General features: G+C 34.6%; 3 protein-coding genes across 3 annotated transcripts; all 3 read left to right on the top strand.

Moving 5' to 3' along the window:
• Positions 1-3,032: 3,032 nt before the first annotated feature.
• CHD1 (chromatin-remodeling ATPase CHD1) lies at positions 3,033-7,553 on the top strand (the record flags this gene model as incomplete). Its single annotated transcript, XM_041551417.1, has 1 exon — positions 3,033-7,553. The coding sequence occupies one exon, from the start codon at positions 3,033-3,035 to the stop codon at positions 7,551-7,553; it is 4,521 nt and encodes a 1,506-aa protein (XP_041407351.1).
• Positions 7,554-8,312: 759 nt separating this feature from the next.
• On the top strand, positions 8,313-10,079 carry PAB1 (polyadenylate-binding protein; the record flags this gene model as incomplete). The annotated part of the gene is made up of 1 exon (XM_041551416.1): positions 8,313-10,079. One exon carries the CDS (start codon positions 8,313-8,315, stop codon positions 10,077-10,079), a length of 1,767 nt encoding a protein of 588 aa, XP_041407350.1.
• A 1,290-nt stretch (positions 10,080-11,369) lies between these two features.
• On the top strand, positions 11,370-16,091 carry DNF1 (aminophospholipid-translocating P4-type ATPase DNF1; the record flags this gene model as incomplete). The annotated part of the gene is made up of 1 exon (XM_041551415.1): positions 11,370-16,091. One exon carries the CDS (start codon positions 11,370-11,372, stop codon positions 16,089-16,091), a length of 4,722 nt encoding a protein of 1,573 aa, XP_041407349.1.
• Positions 16,092-16,760: the final 669 nt, after the last annotated feature.

Here is a 16,760-nt window from a genome sequence, read left to right as displayed (position 1 = left end):
CAAATCCAGAATTTTATTATTGACTCAATAAAGCTCTGCAGAGAGGGAAGGGAAAGGGAACCACGGTTGATTGCCAATATGAAGAATGCAAATCATTAAAATTAGGGAAACATATAAATCAGTAAAGGAGGTACATGTTGGATAAAATACACCTATTTTTATGTAGTACTTTAAAGCTAAGTTTACTCTTGCTCAGAAATTACGTAATGAAAAGAAAGGGTCTCATTTTTTTTTATCACTATTGGTTTTTTGTTTACATGTTTAGTAATGTTTACGTTGTTTTGAACTCAAGACAAACAAACAAAATTTAAGATAATCCTGCTAAAAATATATTAATGTTTAGTATTGAATAGTGGCCAATATATTGTTTTGATCATTAAAATTAAAATTACGACACAACATCCTATCTTGGTATTGTAATTATAATCTTATAGAAATGCGTAAATTGTCATTTATATAAGATATATTTGTTATATATATGTTATGACATATAGTTATTACTGATGAGTAATACATATACTTTGTGGAGGTTAGCGACAAACTGGAAACGTTATAGAAGTCATCGTATGTGAATACTTTGGTTAGATCCAAATCAATACAACATAAAAGAAGAACAATTAGATTACATAAACACAGCTATTAAAAACAACAATCGATCTAGTTTAGCACCCACTAAGAAATTGAGCAAAAACAAGATATCAAAGGATACAAGACATTATAGAAAATTCATAAAACAAAAATCGACTGTGAGAAATACAAGAAGGGATCAGTTTAGAGGGTATTCATGTATATCTTCATTACTAAATAAAAAAAATATTCTGATGAGTTGCTTAATACATTGAATATATAAAATATATCTTAATAGAGATAAGTAAGTGCGGAGAAATAAGTGTTTTAGCAACAGGGAAAATAGTCAATAGTAAGCTTCTGTATTTTCCGTAGCTATTCTTACTACAGTTCAAATCATCATAAAATTGTAGAATGACATTAGAACAACAGGGAATATTAAATCTAGAGTTTTACAGTTGGTATCGTTAATATATGTTACTGCAATATTAAAAGCAGTTGAGTCTAAATAGTTGGATATAGTACCAATGACACCCCCAAAAATAACGATTATAAAAATACTTGGTATTAAGTGTATAGATTGAAACATGTAACACTACATGAATGATGTAGTTTCATTAGAATATAGAGCAAAACATAATTCATCTTTACGAAATGAAGGATACTTTTCAGAAGTTAAACAAATAATATGAGCTCATTATCTGATAAAGGACATATGAACCTGCCAAACTGAGCGATGGAGTCGTTACGTAAGGAATACGTGCAATATATAACTAACATAGTAATAATAAAACATTAAGCGTTTGTTCTAGAAATGGATACATGATACTAGCAAAATTGGCAACATATTTTGGTCATCCAAAACTAAGAACCTCTAGTTGTTATTGAATCCAATATTTTTCTAATTGTTTCCTTTATATATGCTACCTGACTTGGTCTGAAAATAAATGTCATTCATGTCACAGTATAGAAGCCCACCTTTAAGGTCGAATGACGTTTACAGAAGCAGTCCACGGGCTTAAAACTGAAAAAAATAAAAAATAAATTATTGAAATGTATAAAAGGCGAAGACTGGAAAAGAGGAAAAATTCTAAAAGAAAATTATATTCCCTCTGAAAATTTGGTGTCTTTCGTGCCTAATGAATAGAAATTTCAGTTTTGATGACTCAAAGAGTAATGGATGATTCATTATAATCATCAATAATACTAATATACATATGTCGAAGCTTTTTTGATAAATGATTAAGGTTCTTCACTGAAGTATACTATAATGTTGGTGGATGCAAGAGTTGTTTTCTACTAGTTATAATTTGCTTACCGCTACATTTCACCGGTACCGTTGAATACGAACACTTTCAATACAAATCGATACAATTTTATGTTAATTGCGTATACTCATAATTAGCAGTACAACATAACATACTACGTAGTTCGGGAAACTTTCTATTCAAAATATAATTTTGTCCTTCAATTTTTTTTTTGTAATCTAGTTTCTCCTACTTTGTCCTCCACTACTAATTTGTTAACTGAGCATGTGCCCAAGTGTCAGCAAATATTTTTTTTGATTGGAAAACTTTTTTTACCTCATTCAATTTCAAATAGATATTAGTCGTTGGTAACTAAACTATATTATCGTATTTTATTTTGTTATTAGTTAATTATTTTATTCTAGTGGGTATTGTTATGCTACAATTTTTGTTTTTGATTATTACCTCATTTAAGAATAGCAAAGAAAGCATCAACTATTACTCATTATACTCTATCGAAGAAGTTTATCTCTTTAAGGTTACTGGAATAAAAGTATAATAGTAAGACTTTTTATCCTTGTCCAAAATAAATGTTAAACTATTACTTGGATTTAAGTCTTATAGATGATAATCTTACATTTTACCTTAATAAATCAATTTCATTCTTGCAGTATACAGAACATTCACATCATCTTAAATAACGTTACCCTCTCCACTTCTCTACTTTCTTGTATATAAAATTTTATTTGCTGTCTTGCTGTCTCTCTGCTTATTTTTACTTGAAACTAAATTATACCCATTTTTTGGTTATTTTTTTGGATATTTTTTCACCGAAATTAGCCAACGTTTCTCATAGTAAATAGAGTCGTCATGACCGTTCCATTTCTTTAGTTATCTAAAGGTAAACAATAATAAAAGGTGAACTTTCTTTTCATAAACAGAGTTATAGGACATTCTAATCTCAAAAAGCTCATCAGGTTGAAAAATTCTCTTTCTATTTTTTGGCTATATAAAAAACCAGAATCAGAAAGATATCTATCATTTTTTTTTCTTCTTAGTTTCTATTTTATTTATTTTAGTATTCTCCATTTCACTTTGTTCCAAATAACCATAATAATTGTGATAAATACTAAAACATTGCCAGTAATTTCTCATAAAGTTACAAATTTTTAAAAAATTTAAAATTGATATTAATTAATTAAGGAATATTTGAAGAAAATGAAAAGTAATATCTCAGAAGATGTTCTCGAAAATCCAGAGTTATACGGTCTTAGAAGATCTCATCGTTCTACTGCTAATCAACATCAAAACTACTATGACAGTGAAGATGAAGATGCCCTAGTGAGTAAACCTAGGAGATCTAACAAATCTAGAACTGGGTCAAGAGGTGATAACGATGAAGACGATGACGATAATGCGGACTATGATATGGGTGATGAGGATGATGATGACGAAGATAATTTAGATGATTTTATTAATGATGATTTGGATGATGAGGATGATTATGTAGGGATTAAAAAGACAAAAAAGAAGATATCCACAAAGAAGAGCAAACCGAAGAAATCAATGAGGACAAAAAAGGTTAAAGGAGAAGAAGAAGACGAAGAAGACGAAGACATAGTTCTTCCGACACGTTTCTCATCACGTAATAACAATAGATCTGTTAATTATAATATTGATTATTCAGACGAGGATTTATTAGAGTCTGAAGGAGAATTGTCAGATATGGATGAAGATTTAGATGGAACAGAATTCGAAGAAGAAGGTTCTGTGACACCTTCTAATTTAGAAGAAGTTCATTCAATTGATATCGTTGTGAATCATAGACCAAAGGAAAATACGAACCAAGATATATTGAAGAAAGTCCCTAGCTTGGAAGAATGCAAACTAAGTTTTGAATTCTTAATCAAATGGGCAGATGAATCTCATTTACACAACACATGGGAAACTTATGATTCCCTAGACCAAGTCAAAGGTACCAAAAGACTTGACAATTATTGTAAACAATTTATAATACAAGACCAAGAAGTTAGATTGGATCCATACATTACTCGTGAAGATATAGAAGTTATGGATATGGAACGCGAAAGACGCTCAGATGAATTTGATGAATATACGGTCCCAGAAAGAATTATCGATAGTCAACGTATCACTTTAGATGACGGTACGTCACAATTACAGTACCTTGTTAAATGGTCTCGTTTGAATTACGATGAGGCTACTTGGGAAAATGCATCAGATATAGTCAAACTGTCACCAGAGGGGGTTAGACATTTCCAAAACAGAACAAATTCAAACATCTTACCACAATACTCAGATAATTATGGTTCAAATAGACCTAAATTTTCTAAATTGGATGAACAGCCATCTTATATCAAGGGAGGTGAATTAAGAGATTTCCAATTGACTGGTATCAACTGGATGGCCTTTTTATGGTCTAAAAATGATAATGGTATCCTAGCAGATGAAATGGGTTTAGGTAAAACCGTTCAAACTGTTGCATTTATCAGTTGGTTAATATATTCTCGAAAACAATGTGGTCCACATATAATCGTCGTACCATTATCCACAATGCCAGCTTGGCAAGAAACTTTTGCTAAATGGGCACCCGAATTAAACTGTATTTGCTACATGGGTAACCAAAAATCGAGAGAAGCAATTAGAGATTATGAATTTTATACGAATCCACAAGCCAAAGGGAAGAAACATATGAAATTTAACGTTCTATTAACAACATACGAATATATTCTAAAAGACCGTACTGAATTGGGCTCCATAAAATGGCAATTCTTGGCTGTTGATGAAGCACACAGATTAAAGAATGCGGAATCATCCTTATATGAGTCACTAAATAGCTTCAAGGTTTCTAATAGACTTCTAATTACTGGTACGCCTTTGCAAAATAACATCAAAGAATTGGCTGCTTTAGTGAATTTCTTAATGCCTGGTAGGTTTACAATCGATCAAGAAATTGATTTCGACAATCAAGACACTGAACAAGAGGAATATATTAGAGATTTACAAACAAGAATTAAACCTTTTATTCTACGTAGATTAAAGAAAGATGTTGAAAAATCATTACCTTCAAAAACTGAGCGTATCCTTCGTGTTGAGTTATCTGATGTTCAAACTGAATATTATAAAAACATTCTTACAAAGAATTATAGAGCTTTAACCGAAGGTTCAAAAGGTGGTCATTTTTCATTATTGAATATCATGAGCGAACTGAAGAAGGCATCAAATCATCCATATCTGTTTGATAATGCAGAAGATCGTGTTCTACAAAAGTTTGGTGCCGGTAATATGTCTCGTGAAAATATTCTGAGAGGGCTAATCATGTCGTCCGGTAAAATGGTTTTATTAGATCAACTTCTAACAAGACTACAGAAAGACGGTCACAGAGTCCTTATTTTCTCACAAATGGTGCGTATGTTGGACATTCTGGGTGACTATCTATCAATCAAAGGTATAAATTTCCAAAGATTGGATGGTACGATTTCTTCCGGGCAAAGAAGAATATCTATTGACCATTTCAATGCTCCTGATTCTAAGGATGACGTTTTCTTATTGTCAACTAGAGCAGGTGGTTTAGGTATTAATTTAATGACTGCTGATACCGTTGTCATTTTTGATTCTGATTGGAATCCACAAGCAGATCTGCAAGCAATGGCCAGAGCTCACCGTATTGGCCAAAAGAATCATGTCATGGTTTATAGATTTGTATCAAAGGATACCGTTGAAGAAGAAATTCTTGAGAGAGCACGTAAGAAGATGATTTTGGAATATGCTATTATTTCTTTAGGTGTCACAGATGGTAACAAATATAGAAAGAAGAGTGATCCAAATGCTGGTGAACTATCTGAAATCTTAAAATTTGGTGCTGGTAATATGTTTGCTGCTACAGATAATCAAAAGAAACTGGAAGATTTGAATTTAGATGATGTTTTGAATCATGCGGAGGACCATGTCACAACACCTGAACTTGGTGAATCCCACCTTGGTGGTGAGGAATTCTTAAAACAATTTGAAGTTACAGACTACAAAGCCGATATTGATTGGGACGATATTATTCCTGAGGAAGATTTGAAGAAGTTTCAAGATGAAGAATTAAGACGTAAAGACGAAGAATATGTCAAAGAACAACTTGAAATGATGAACAGAAGGGACAATGCCTTGAAAAGAATTAAAGACAGTGTCAACGGAACTGGTACTCCTCAGGATTCAGATGATGAAGAGGAAAACAATTCTAGATCTAGAAGAAGAGCAAGAGCTAACAACTTAAACGCCATCGGAGAAACTGAGATTCGTGTATTATATAGAGCTGTTCTGAAATATGGTGATTTGACTGATCTCTTCGAAACCTTAATTGCTGACAATGTATTACCTGTCAGATCCATTGAGAAATATGAAGAAATTTATTCTGAACTAATGACTAATGCAAAAGAATACCTAGAAGACGAAGAAAGTAAAAGAAATGAAATCATGGATAAACTCGAAAAGGATGCATCTGAATACAGACTGAAATTAAAATCTGGTCAAATTAAGATGGAAGACCAACCAAGTGAAAATCCTCTTACAAGACTTGCTGCCAAGAGGAAAGAAAAGAAGGCCGTACTATTTACCTTTAAAGGTGTAAAATCGCTAAATGCTGAATCATTAGTGAATCGTGCGGAAGAATTAAAGTATTTAAAGACATTTATCCATGATCATTATAAGGAGGATTCCTTAAAATTTAAAATAGATAATAACAAAAATCCCAAACCAGTTCAAAGTTGGAGTTGTAACTGGAACAAGGAAGATGATGAAAAGTTATTAGTAGGTGTTTATAAGTATGGTTATGGTGCATGGACCCACATTAGAGATGATCCATTTTTGGGTTTAAGTGATAAAATATTTCTAAATGAACAACAGAAATCAGGTCCTAAATCTTCTTCATCAGCGGAAACAAACACTGGTACCGGTGAAAACGAAACGACCAAGAAGGGTAAAGGTATCACTGGATCTTCCAAGAAAGTACCCGGGGCCATACATCTAGGTAGAAGAGTCGATTACTTAATATCAGTAATGAGAGATGAAACAAAGGAACAAACTCCAAATACCGGGAAAGCTGGTAGTTCGGGAACAGATCTTTCTACTACTTCTGATAAGACACCAGTAGCCCCAAGAAAGAAGAGAGTTCGTAAGACTTCTAACGATAACGGTGTTTTAATACCCAAGAAGGTAAATCGAAAAAATGAGGTACCACCAAATAAACGTCAAAAACCTTTACCAAGAGGACCCGCTCCTAAGGGACCAGCACCCAAAGGGCCTGCTACAAAACTATCACCACCAAAGGGCCCAGCTCCAAAGGCAAATGTACCAAAACTTCAAAAGGTAGCTAGTGTCAGTGATGATAAACACACTAAGGAATATGATAGTATGGATGAAAATGAATGTAGAACCAAGATGACTACAGTACGTACTTCACTACAACGTCTAAGACGTGGTGGTAAAGGTCTTGACAGGAGAGATTGGGCCAATATCCTTAAGACAGAACTAACGAATATTGGTGATCATATAGAGCGTGAGAAGGCTACAGGTACAGGTACACCAACTAACAAACTATGTAAACATCTATGGTCTTACGCTGCCAATTTCTGGCCTGCCAATGTTAAAAGCGACAAGTTAATGGCTATGTATGACAAGATTCGGACTGCTAGGTCCGCCCCTAAGGAGAGCAAAGAGAACATAATCAACTAGCATGCATATACCCAACCTCATATAACTAATAAATCTGTATATTATTATTATCTCCATTATTAAATAACCAATCAATCATCTATTAAGGTAAGCTATAGGCCACTACTCGTTATAAGTGATAGAGAACTGAAAATTTTTCTTTTTTCTGTGCCTCTCGTTTCTTATTCTATGAGATGCACAGCTGCTGTGAAGACAAAAAAAAGCGAAAATTTTTTTTCGTCGTTTTCTGGTGAGTCCAAAGTTTGTGGAACTTTGTAGAATTTTCCAATTTTGTCCAACTCGCCATTTCGCAAGGTAATTTCACTACACTCATCACTTGTTTCTCACTATCAGGCTGGGGTTGCAATGAGAATTTTGCACCTTTTGGAAGGTAGGATGTTGGACGGTATAACACATTATTTTTAATAAAAGTATATTGTTCTTTATTAAATAAGTTTATATCACTTTATATATATGTTGTACATTCTTATTTAGTTTAATTTACTTCTTGTTTTCATTTAACTCGGTGAGCTGCGTATAACTTCATTAGTTTATCTTCAGAAACACTACGTTAATTTATAATAGTATTAAAGCACTTTTATCTCAATTTGGATTACCGACCCCAGGACCAGTTTTAATAGATTCAATAGCTTTCCATATTATTGTTATTACCATATATTGAAAAATTTCCAAAAAAAATTTAAAAAACCCCCAATTTAAAACAAAAAAAACTTACATTTTTTTTTATTATAACCATCCTATACCAAATAATAAATAATAATGTCTGATATTACTGAAAAAACTGTTGAACAATTGGAACAACTAAAGATCAACGACGATCAAGAAACTGCCCCAACCTCTACTTCCTCTGAGGAACAAGGTGACAAGACCGCCCAAACCTCTTTGTATGTTGGTGATTTGGATCCATCTGTAACTGAAGCTTTGTTATACGACATCTTCTCTCCAATCGGTTCTGTCACTTCTATCCGTGTCTGTCGTGATGCCATTACCAAGACTTCTCTAGGTTACGCTTACGTTAACTTCAACGAACATGAAGCTGGTGCCACTGCCATTGAAAAGTTGAACTACACTCCAATTAAAGGTAGACTATGTAGAATTATGTGGTCCCAACGTGACCCTGCTCTAAGAAAGAAGGGTAACGGTAATATTTTCATCAAAAACTTGAATGAAGATATTGACAACAAGGCTCTATACGACACCTTCTCTGTCTTCGGTAACATCTTATCTTCCAAGATTGCCACTGATGAAAATGGTCAATCTAAGGGTTTTGGTTTCGTTCATTTCGAAGAGGAAGTTGCCGCCAAGGAAGCTATTGATGCTCTTAACGGTATGCTATTAAACGGTAAAGAAATTTACGTTGCCACTCATTTGTCCAGAAAGGAACGTGATTCTCAATTAGAAGAAAGCAGAGCTAACTTTTCCAACATTTACGTTAAGAATATCGACCCAGAAACTACTGACAAGGAATTCGAAGACTTATTTTCCAAGTACGGTGAAACCACTTCCATTGCTCTAGAAAAGACCCCAGAAGGTACTTTGAAGGGTTTCGGTTTCGTTAATTACGTTAACCACGAAGATGCTGCCAAGGCTGTCGAAGAATTGGATGATCTTGATTTCAAGGGTCAAAAGCTATACGTTGGTCGTGCTCAAAAGAAGTTCGAACGTATGCAAGCTCTAAAGAAGCAATACGAAGCTACTAGACAAGAAAAGATGGCTAAGTACCAAGGTGTTAACCTGTTTGTCAAGAACCTTGATGACTCAATTGATGATGAAAAATTAAAGGAAGAATTCGTCCCATTCGGTACTATCACCTCCGCTAAGGTTATGACTACCGAAAACGGAAAATCTAAGGGTTTCGGTTTCGTTTGTTTCTCTAGTCCAGAAGAAGCTACTAAGGCTATCACTGAAAAGAACCAACAAATTGTTGCTGGTAAACCACTATATGTTGCCATTGCTCAAAGAAAGGATGTTAGACGCAACCAACTAGCTCAACAAATCCAAGCTAGAAACCAAATGAGATACCAACAAGCTACTGCTGCCGCTGCCGCTGCCGCCGCTGGTATTCCAGGTCAATTCATGCCACCAATGTTCTACGGTGTTATGCCACCAAGAGGTGTTCCATTCAACGGTCCAAACCCACAACAAATGAACGGTGTTCCACCACAACAATTCAGAAACGGTCCAATGTACGGTATGCCACCACAAGGTGCTCCACAAGGTGGTTTCCCAAGAAATGGTGCTAACTCAAACCAATTCTATCAACAAAAGCAAAGACAAGCTCTAGGTGAACAACTATATAAGAAGATCTCTGCCAAGACTTCCGATGAAGAAGCTGCTGGTAAGATTACTGGTATGATCCTTGACTTACCTCCACAAGAAGTTGTTTCTTTGTTGGAAAACGATGAATTGTTCGAGCAACATTTCACCGAAGCTTCTGCTGCTTACGAATCTTTCAAGCAAGAACAACAACAAGCTCCACAAACTGAAGAAGCTGCACCAGCTGCTGAACCAGAACAATCTGCTTAAGTATTTTGAAAAAAAAAATTATTACACTCTTTTAATGTTTATATATATTTTTTTCCTTTAAATTTCTTTTATGTTTGTTTCTCTTAGGTTAATTCCTTTCCACTATCAACCCTACCCCAATTCTATTGTTGTCCTTTATTGTACCATACAATTCACTTTTATATTTGGACTCGATTATTCTTTTATTATAAATGGTCTTTTATTTAAGTATTGAATCAATAAACCAGGAGTATCTTCTTTTCAGTTATTACAAAATTACGAAAAATTGAACTCCTTTTAGTGATAATAAGCTTTCCAATCTATTACATTGACTCTTTATTTTGTTGTTGACGAATTTTGCTTTTTATTACTATCACTCCCACACCACATCATACATCTAAAGAATTCCCTTATTTTGTTCTACAACAGTATAAAATAGGAAGCAAAATTCTTTATGTATATTATTTACAAAGGCTACATTTTTTACTACAGTTTGTTCCTCATTCTTCTTTTTTTGATAATGTTGTTTTTATTTTCGATGTCAACAGGATATGTTAGTTTTCTTTTTTTTCTGCCAATCTCTATCCTAGACCCAAACAAATAATTTACAACAGGGTTATTGAACAAACTATATGTAGTTAGTCCTTTTTTCCAACTGTATATTGTATAATTTTAGTATCTATCTGAATATTTTGCCTAATATCATCGTTATTATTTACTCTGTTTACCCAAGGGAGTGCGTCGTCACCTTAGTCGAGCCATCCCTGACTTCGTAATCCTCTCATCTATTATTTAAATATTGACTATCTGCCTATCGAAGTTAACTCCGGTAACAATTTCACGTAGACTCTGCGCGAGAAGGTATCATACACCATAATTTGGGTAACAACGAACAAAATTTTAGAAATTTGTTAGAAGAAGCAAGAAAAAAATGCATCGTGGAAAAAGTCACCAGTGGGCGTAATAAGCAGAGACACGCAAACAGTTTTTTTAGATATAAGAAGTTTGATTGATCCAATATATTTAATAAGAAGCGTTCGTAGCATTTGTAAAGATTAAAAAGAATTGATTAGGTCATATAGTTTACTGGTTGTCTGTAATTGCTACTGTAATTACTTGCTGATAATAAGTTGCTATTTACGGAACACGTCAATTTTTTGGTTAAGTTCTGAGGGATTATATTTATTAATTTGGAAGACTCACCATCAATATTTTTATTTAATATTCTAACTTACTTTTGATAGAAAAAGAATTTTCATTTATTACAAGAAGGAGAAAGCGAAATAGGTTCAAGAGAAGTGCATTAACATAATGTCTTCCAAGAAACAAGCTGGAACTAATCCCTTTGAAGATGATGTCGCTTCGTCGCCCTTTGGTGATGAGTTCACATTTGAAGGGCTTAATCAGGACCCCATTAGAAATAATAATCTAGATATTCATGAATCCTTAGAAAGTTTATCTCTAAGTGATGGCCGTAATGATGATATCCATTCCTTTGAGGCAACTCCACAGATTAATAGTAATGCTGGGAATACTGGTACTTTCGACGATATTCAATTAGAAAATGATATGTCTGAACAGACTGATAACACACATATGAAGAGAATGAGAGTAGGCACTCAACGGAAACCGAATGGTAATCCATTGGTCGGAAGAGCAAAGACTTTGAAGTGGGCTGAACGAAATTTTATTAATCCAATTGAAGAATTTGTAAGAGGTGATGAGGAAGATGAAGATGGTGATAACAATCATGCAGATCAACTAAGAACAATTTACTATAATATGCCTCTACCTGATGACATGCTGGATGCCGAGGGGAAACCAATTGCTGAATATGCTACAAATAAAATTAGAACCACAAAGTACACACCACTGACATTTTTACCTAAGAATATATTATTTCAATTTACAAATTTTGCCAATATTTATTTCTTAGTGTTAAACATTTTAGGTGCATTTCAAATATTTGGTGTTACAAATCCTGGTTTGAGTGCTGTGCCATTAGTGGTCATTGTTATCATTACTGCAATTAAAGATGCTATGGAAGATTCAAGACGTACCGTTCTTGATTTAGAAGTGAATAACACAAATACACATATTTTGATAGGTGTTCAAAATGATAATGTATCAGCAGATAATGTTTCATTGTGGAGAAAATTTAAAAAAGCAAATTCGAGATTATTGTTTAGATTCATTCAATACTGTAAGAGTCGTTTCACCGAGGAAGGTAAACGTAAACGTGCTATGCGTAAACGTAATCAACTGAGAGCTCAAAGAGTAGCTCAAACAAGTGGTAATGCACCCCGTGGCTCACTTGATTCTGTAGGAAGCTATAGATACTCAACTGACTTGGGACGTGCTTCCCTGGATTATTCCAATGAAGTAGATGGCGCGATTGCAGCGTCTGTGATGGACCGTACTTTACCACCTAGAACAGATTGCAAATTCGAAAAAGGGTTTTGGAAAAGTATATCTGTAGGTGATATCATTCGTATTCATAATAACGATGAAATTCCTGCCGATGTTATTTTGCTATCTACCTCTGATGCAGACGGTGCTTGTTACGTTGAAACCAAGAATTTGGATGGTGAAACAAACCTGAAAGTTCGTCAAGCTCTTAAATGTAGTCAAACGATTAGAAGTTCAAGAGATGTTGCTAGATCCAAATTTTGGGTTGAAAGTGAAGGTCCTCATGCAAACTTATATTCTTACCAAGGTAATGCCAAATGGGTTGATTCCAAGGACGGTGATTTAAAGAATGAACCTGCTTCTATTAATAATATGCTATTACGTGGTTGTACTCTAAGAAATACTAAATGGGCAATGGGTATCGTGGTATTCACAGGTAGTGAAACTAAGATCATGTTAAATGCTGGTGTTACTCCAACTAAGAAGTCAAGAATCTCAAGAGAGTTAAATTTCTCGGTCTTAATGAATTTCTTATTATTATTCATTATTTGTTTCATTTCTGGTATTATCAACGGTGTTTATTATGATAGACATCCAAGATCAAGGGACTATTTTGAATTTGGTACTGCTGCCGGTAGGGCTGCCACCAATGGGTTTGTGTCCTTTTGGGTATCTGTTATTTTATTCCAATCTTTGGTTCCTATCTCCTTATATATTTCTATTGAAATTATCAAAACCGCTCAAGCTGCATTTATTTATGGCGATGTTTTGTTATACAATGCCAAACTTGATTACCCATGTACACCAAAATCTTGGAATATTTCCGATGATTTAGGTCAAATAGAATACATTTTCTCTGACAAGACTGGTACTTTAACTCAAAATATTATGGAATTTAAAAAGTGTACAGTTAATGGTGTCACATATGGACGTGCGTATACTGAGGCTTTGGCTGGTTTAAGAAAGAGACAAGGTATTGATGTCGAGGAAGAAGGTCGTACTGAGAGAGAAGGTATATCCAAGGATAGAGACGTAATGATCGATGAATTATCGAGACTGTCAAACAATTCTCAATTCTATCCTGATGAGATTACTTTTGTCTCTAAAGAATTTGTCCAAGATTTAAAAGCTCAAAGTGGTGAGGAACAACAAAAATGTTGTGAACATTTCATGTTAGCTCTGGCCTTGTGTCATTCTGTACTTGTCGAACCAAGTAATAAAGATCCAAATAAGTTAGAAATTAAGGCCCAATCACCCGATGAAGCAGCTTTAGTATCTGCTGCTAGAGATATGGGGTTCAGTTTTGTCGGTAAAACAAAGAAGGGGTTAATTATTGAAATTCAAGGTATTCAAAAGGAGTTTGAAATTCTAAATCTATTAGAGTTTAATTCAACTAGAAAGAGAATGAGTTGCATCGTTAAGATCCCAGCAGCCAATCCAGGCGATGAACCTAGAGCATTATTAATCTGTAAAGGTGCTGATTCTATTATCTATTCAAGATTAAGTGTTGAGAAGGGTGCAAATGACGAAAAATTATTAGAAAGAACTGCTCTACATTTGGAACAATATGCCACTGAAGGTTTAAGAACTCTATGTATTGCTCAACGTGAATTATCTTGGTCTGAATATGAAAGATGGAATGCTAAATACAATGTTGCTGCATCGGCTGTCTCCGACAGAGAAAAGAAACTTGATGCAGTTTCTGAAGAAATGGAACGTGATTTAATACTACTAGGTGGTACTGCCATTGAAGATCGTCTACAAGATGGTGTTCCTGACTCTATTGCAATTCTTGCTGAGGCGGGTATTAAACTATGGGTTTTAACTGGTGATAAAGTGGAAACTGCTATTAACATTGGGTTTTCGTGTAATTTATTAAACAGTGATATGGAACTATTAGTCATCAAGAGTGGTGGTGAAGATGTTCAAGATTTAGGTTCTGAACCTGAAGAAGTTGTTGATAATTTAATCTCCAAATACTTACACGAGAAATTTGGACTAAGTGGTACAGAATTAGAATTAGCTGATTCCAAGAATGATCATGATCAACCAAGTGGTAATTTTGCTGTGGTGATTGATGGTGATGCTTTAAAGGTTTCATTGTCCGATGAAGTTGTTAGACGTAAATTTTTATTGTTATGCAAAAATTGTAGAGCTGTTCTATGTTGTAGAGTATCTCCTGCCCAAAAAGCTGCTGTGGTTAAATTGGTTAAGAATACCCTTGATGTTATGACTCTTGCTATTGGTGATGGGTCCAATGATGTTGCAATGATTCAATCTGCAGATGTTGGTGTCGGTATTGCTGGTGAAGAAGGTCGTCAAGCTGTGATGTGTTCTGATTATGCAATTGGTCAATTTAGATATTTAACAAGATTAATTTTAGTTCATGGTAGATGGTCGTATAAGAGATTAGCTGAAATGATTCCTGCATTTTTCTATAAGAATGTTATCTTCACTATGGCTTTATTCTGGTATGGTATTTATAACAATTATGATGGTTCTTATTTGTTTGAATATACTTATTTGATGTTTTACAATTTAGTGTTTACTGCATTGCCAGTTATCTTTTTAGGTATTTTGGATCAGGATGTCAGTGATACTGTATCATTGGTGGTACCTCAATTATATCGTGTTGGTATTTTAAGATTGGAATGGAATCAACGTAAATTTTTATGGTATATGTTTGATGGGTTATATCAATCTTTAATATCATTTTTCTTCCCATATTGTGTGTATAAGAGAACTATGGTTGTTACAAAGAATGGGTTAGGATTAGATCATCGTTATTATGTTGGTATAATGGTTGCTTCAATTGCTGTTATATCATGTAATTTATATGTTTTATTACATCAATATAGATGGGATTGGTTTAGTACGTTATTCATCGGAATATCATGTATATCGTTATTCTTTTGGACTGGTGTTTGGTCAAGTTCATTGAAATCTCATGAATTATTTAAAGGTGCTGCTAGAATCTATGGATCTCCAACGTTTTGGGGTGTATTTTTCATTGGGATCATGTTTTGTTTATTGCCAAGGTTCACAATAGATTGTTACAATGATTTCTTTTACCCTAAAGATGTCACCATTATTCGTGAAATGTGGGCTCGAGGTGATTATGATCAGTACCCTAAGGGTTATGATCCCACCGATCCAAACAGACCCAAAATCAACAAAAACCGTAGAGGTGGCCACCCTGGGATTGAGATGGATAGATACTTTACACAGGGTTCCAATGGTTCTCATGACAGTATAATGACAGAGGAGATTCCTATGAGAGTGCTAAACAATGAACATACCGGTGCTCCAACGGGAATCAAAGTTGGAGACGGAAATACTGCAAGACAATCAAGACAATGGAAACGTCCTACTGGCACGTCGCCGAAGGAGACACAGGACTTGTTGTTCTCACCAAATATGGAACAGAACGATCCTAACGATATAGAGAATCCATTTACTGGATATAGAACGTCGCTAGATCAAACCAGACAAGAGATGTTGGATACTAATGCGTTGGACAATAGATACAGTGTTGACCGTGCACGCATATCGTTGGATTTACCAGGTGTCACCAATGCGAACAACTTAATCGACGCCAGGAAGAGTTTCCAAAACAACCGTTAAAAGAAACATTAGTAATATATATATATATATTGTGTCATTATAATAAATAACTAGAATATAATTTTTTTAAGTTGTGGTAACACGAAAACGCGAAAACCCTGTTCGCACTTTTCAAAAAAAAAAAAGAATATTGATTATTAATCGGAATTAATAAAATGGCACTCCGTGAAAAGTGACACTTACACACCGTAAACATTGTTTGTTGCGAGTATTACCGCGCAGTGCAAAAGGACGTCGTGTTGCTCCCCGCGGAGAAAAACGACTCCCAAATTTCAAATTTCAAATATTTCTGAATGGCCCACTTGCCACGGAGATATTTAAAGGGAGTGAGAAAGTGTGAGTTATTAATAGATTTGTATATCTCCGACAGTCAACACACCACCGTCCATTCGCTATTCCTTCCCATATATATATATATATATATATATGAATAGAATGAGGCTGGTAGTAAGCAATTCTTACTGTTGCGTTCACGAGTATATCAAACCGGCACACCTTTGTATGGATAGATAAACCTTGCTGTGTGTTCCTCCCTCTTGCTATTGTCTTATTTAATAATAATCCTGCCTAATAAATGATAGAGAGAAAAACGAGGCGGGCTGCACTGCTAGGCTGGCAGCGAGACCACTGGGTAGCAGGCAGCGGGCGGCACTTCAAGAACGGTGGACG

The sequence above is a fragment of the Maudiozyma barnettii genome, assembly GCF_903064755.1.
Source record: "Maudiozyma barnettii strain CLIB 1767 genome assembly, contig: KABA2_06, whole genome shotgun sequence".
In the NCBI taxonomy this organism is placed as follows: Eukaryota; Fungi; Ascomycota; class Saccharomycetes; order Saccharomycetales; family Saccharomycetaceae; genus Maudiozyma; species Maudiozyma barnettii.
Note: the sequence above shows the minus strand (reverse complement) of the source record. Positions and strands in the feature narration are given on the sequence as shown.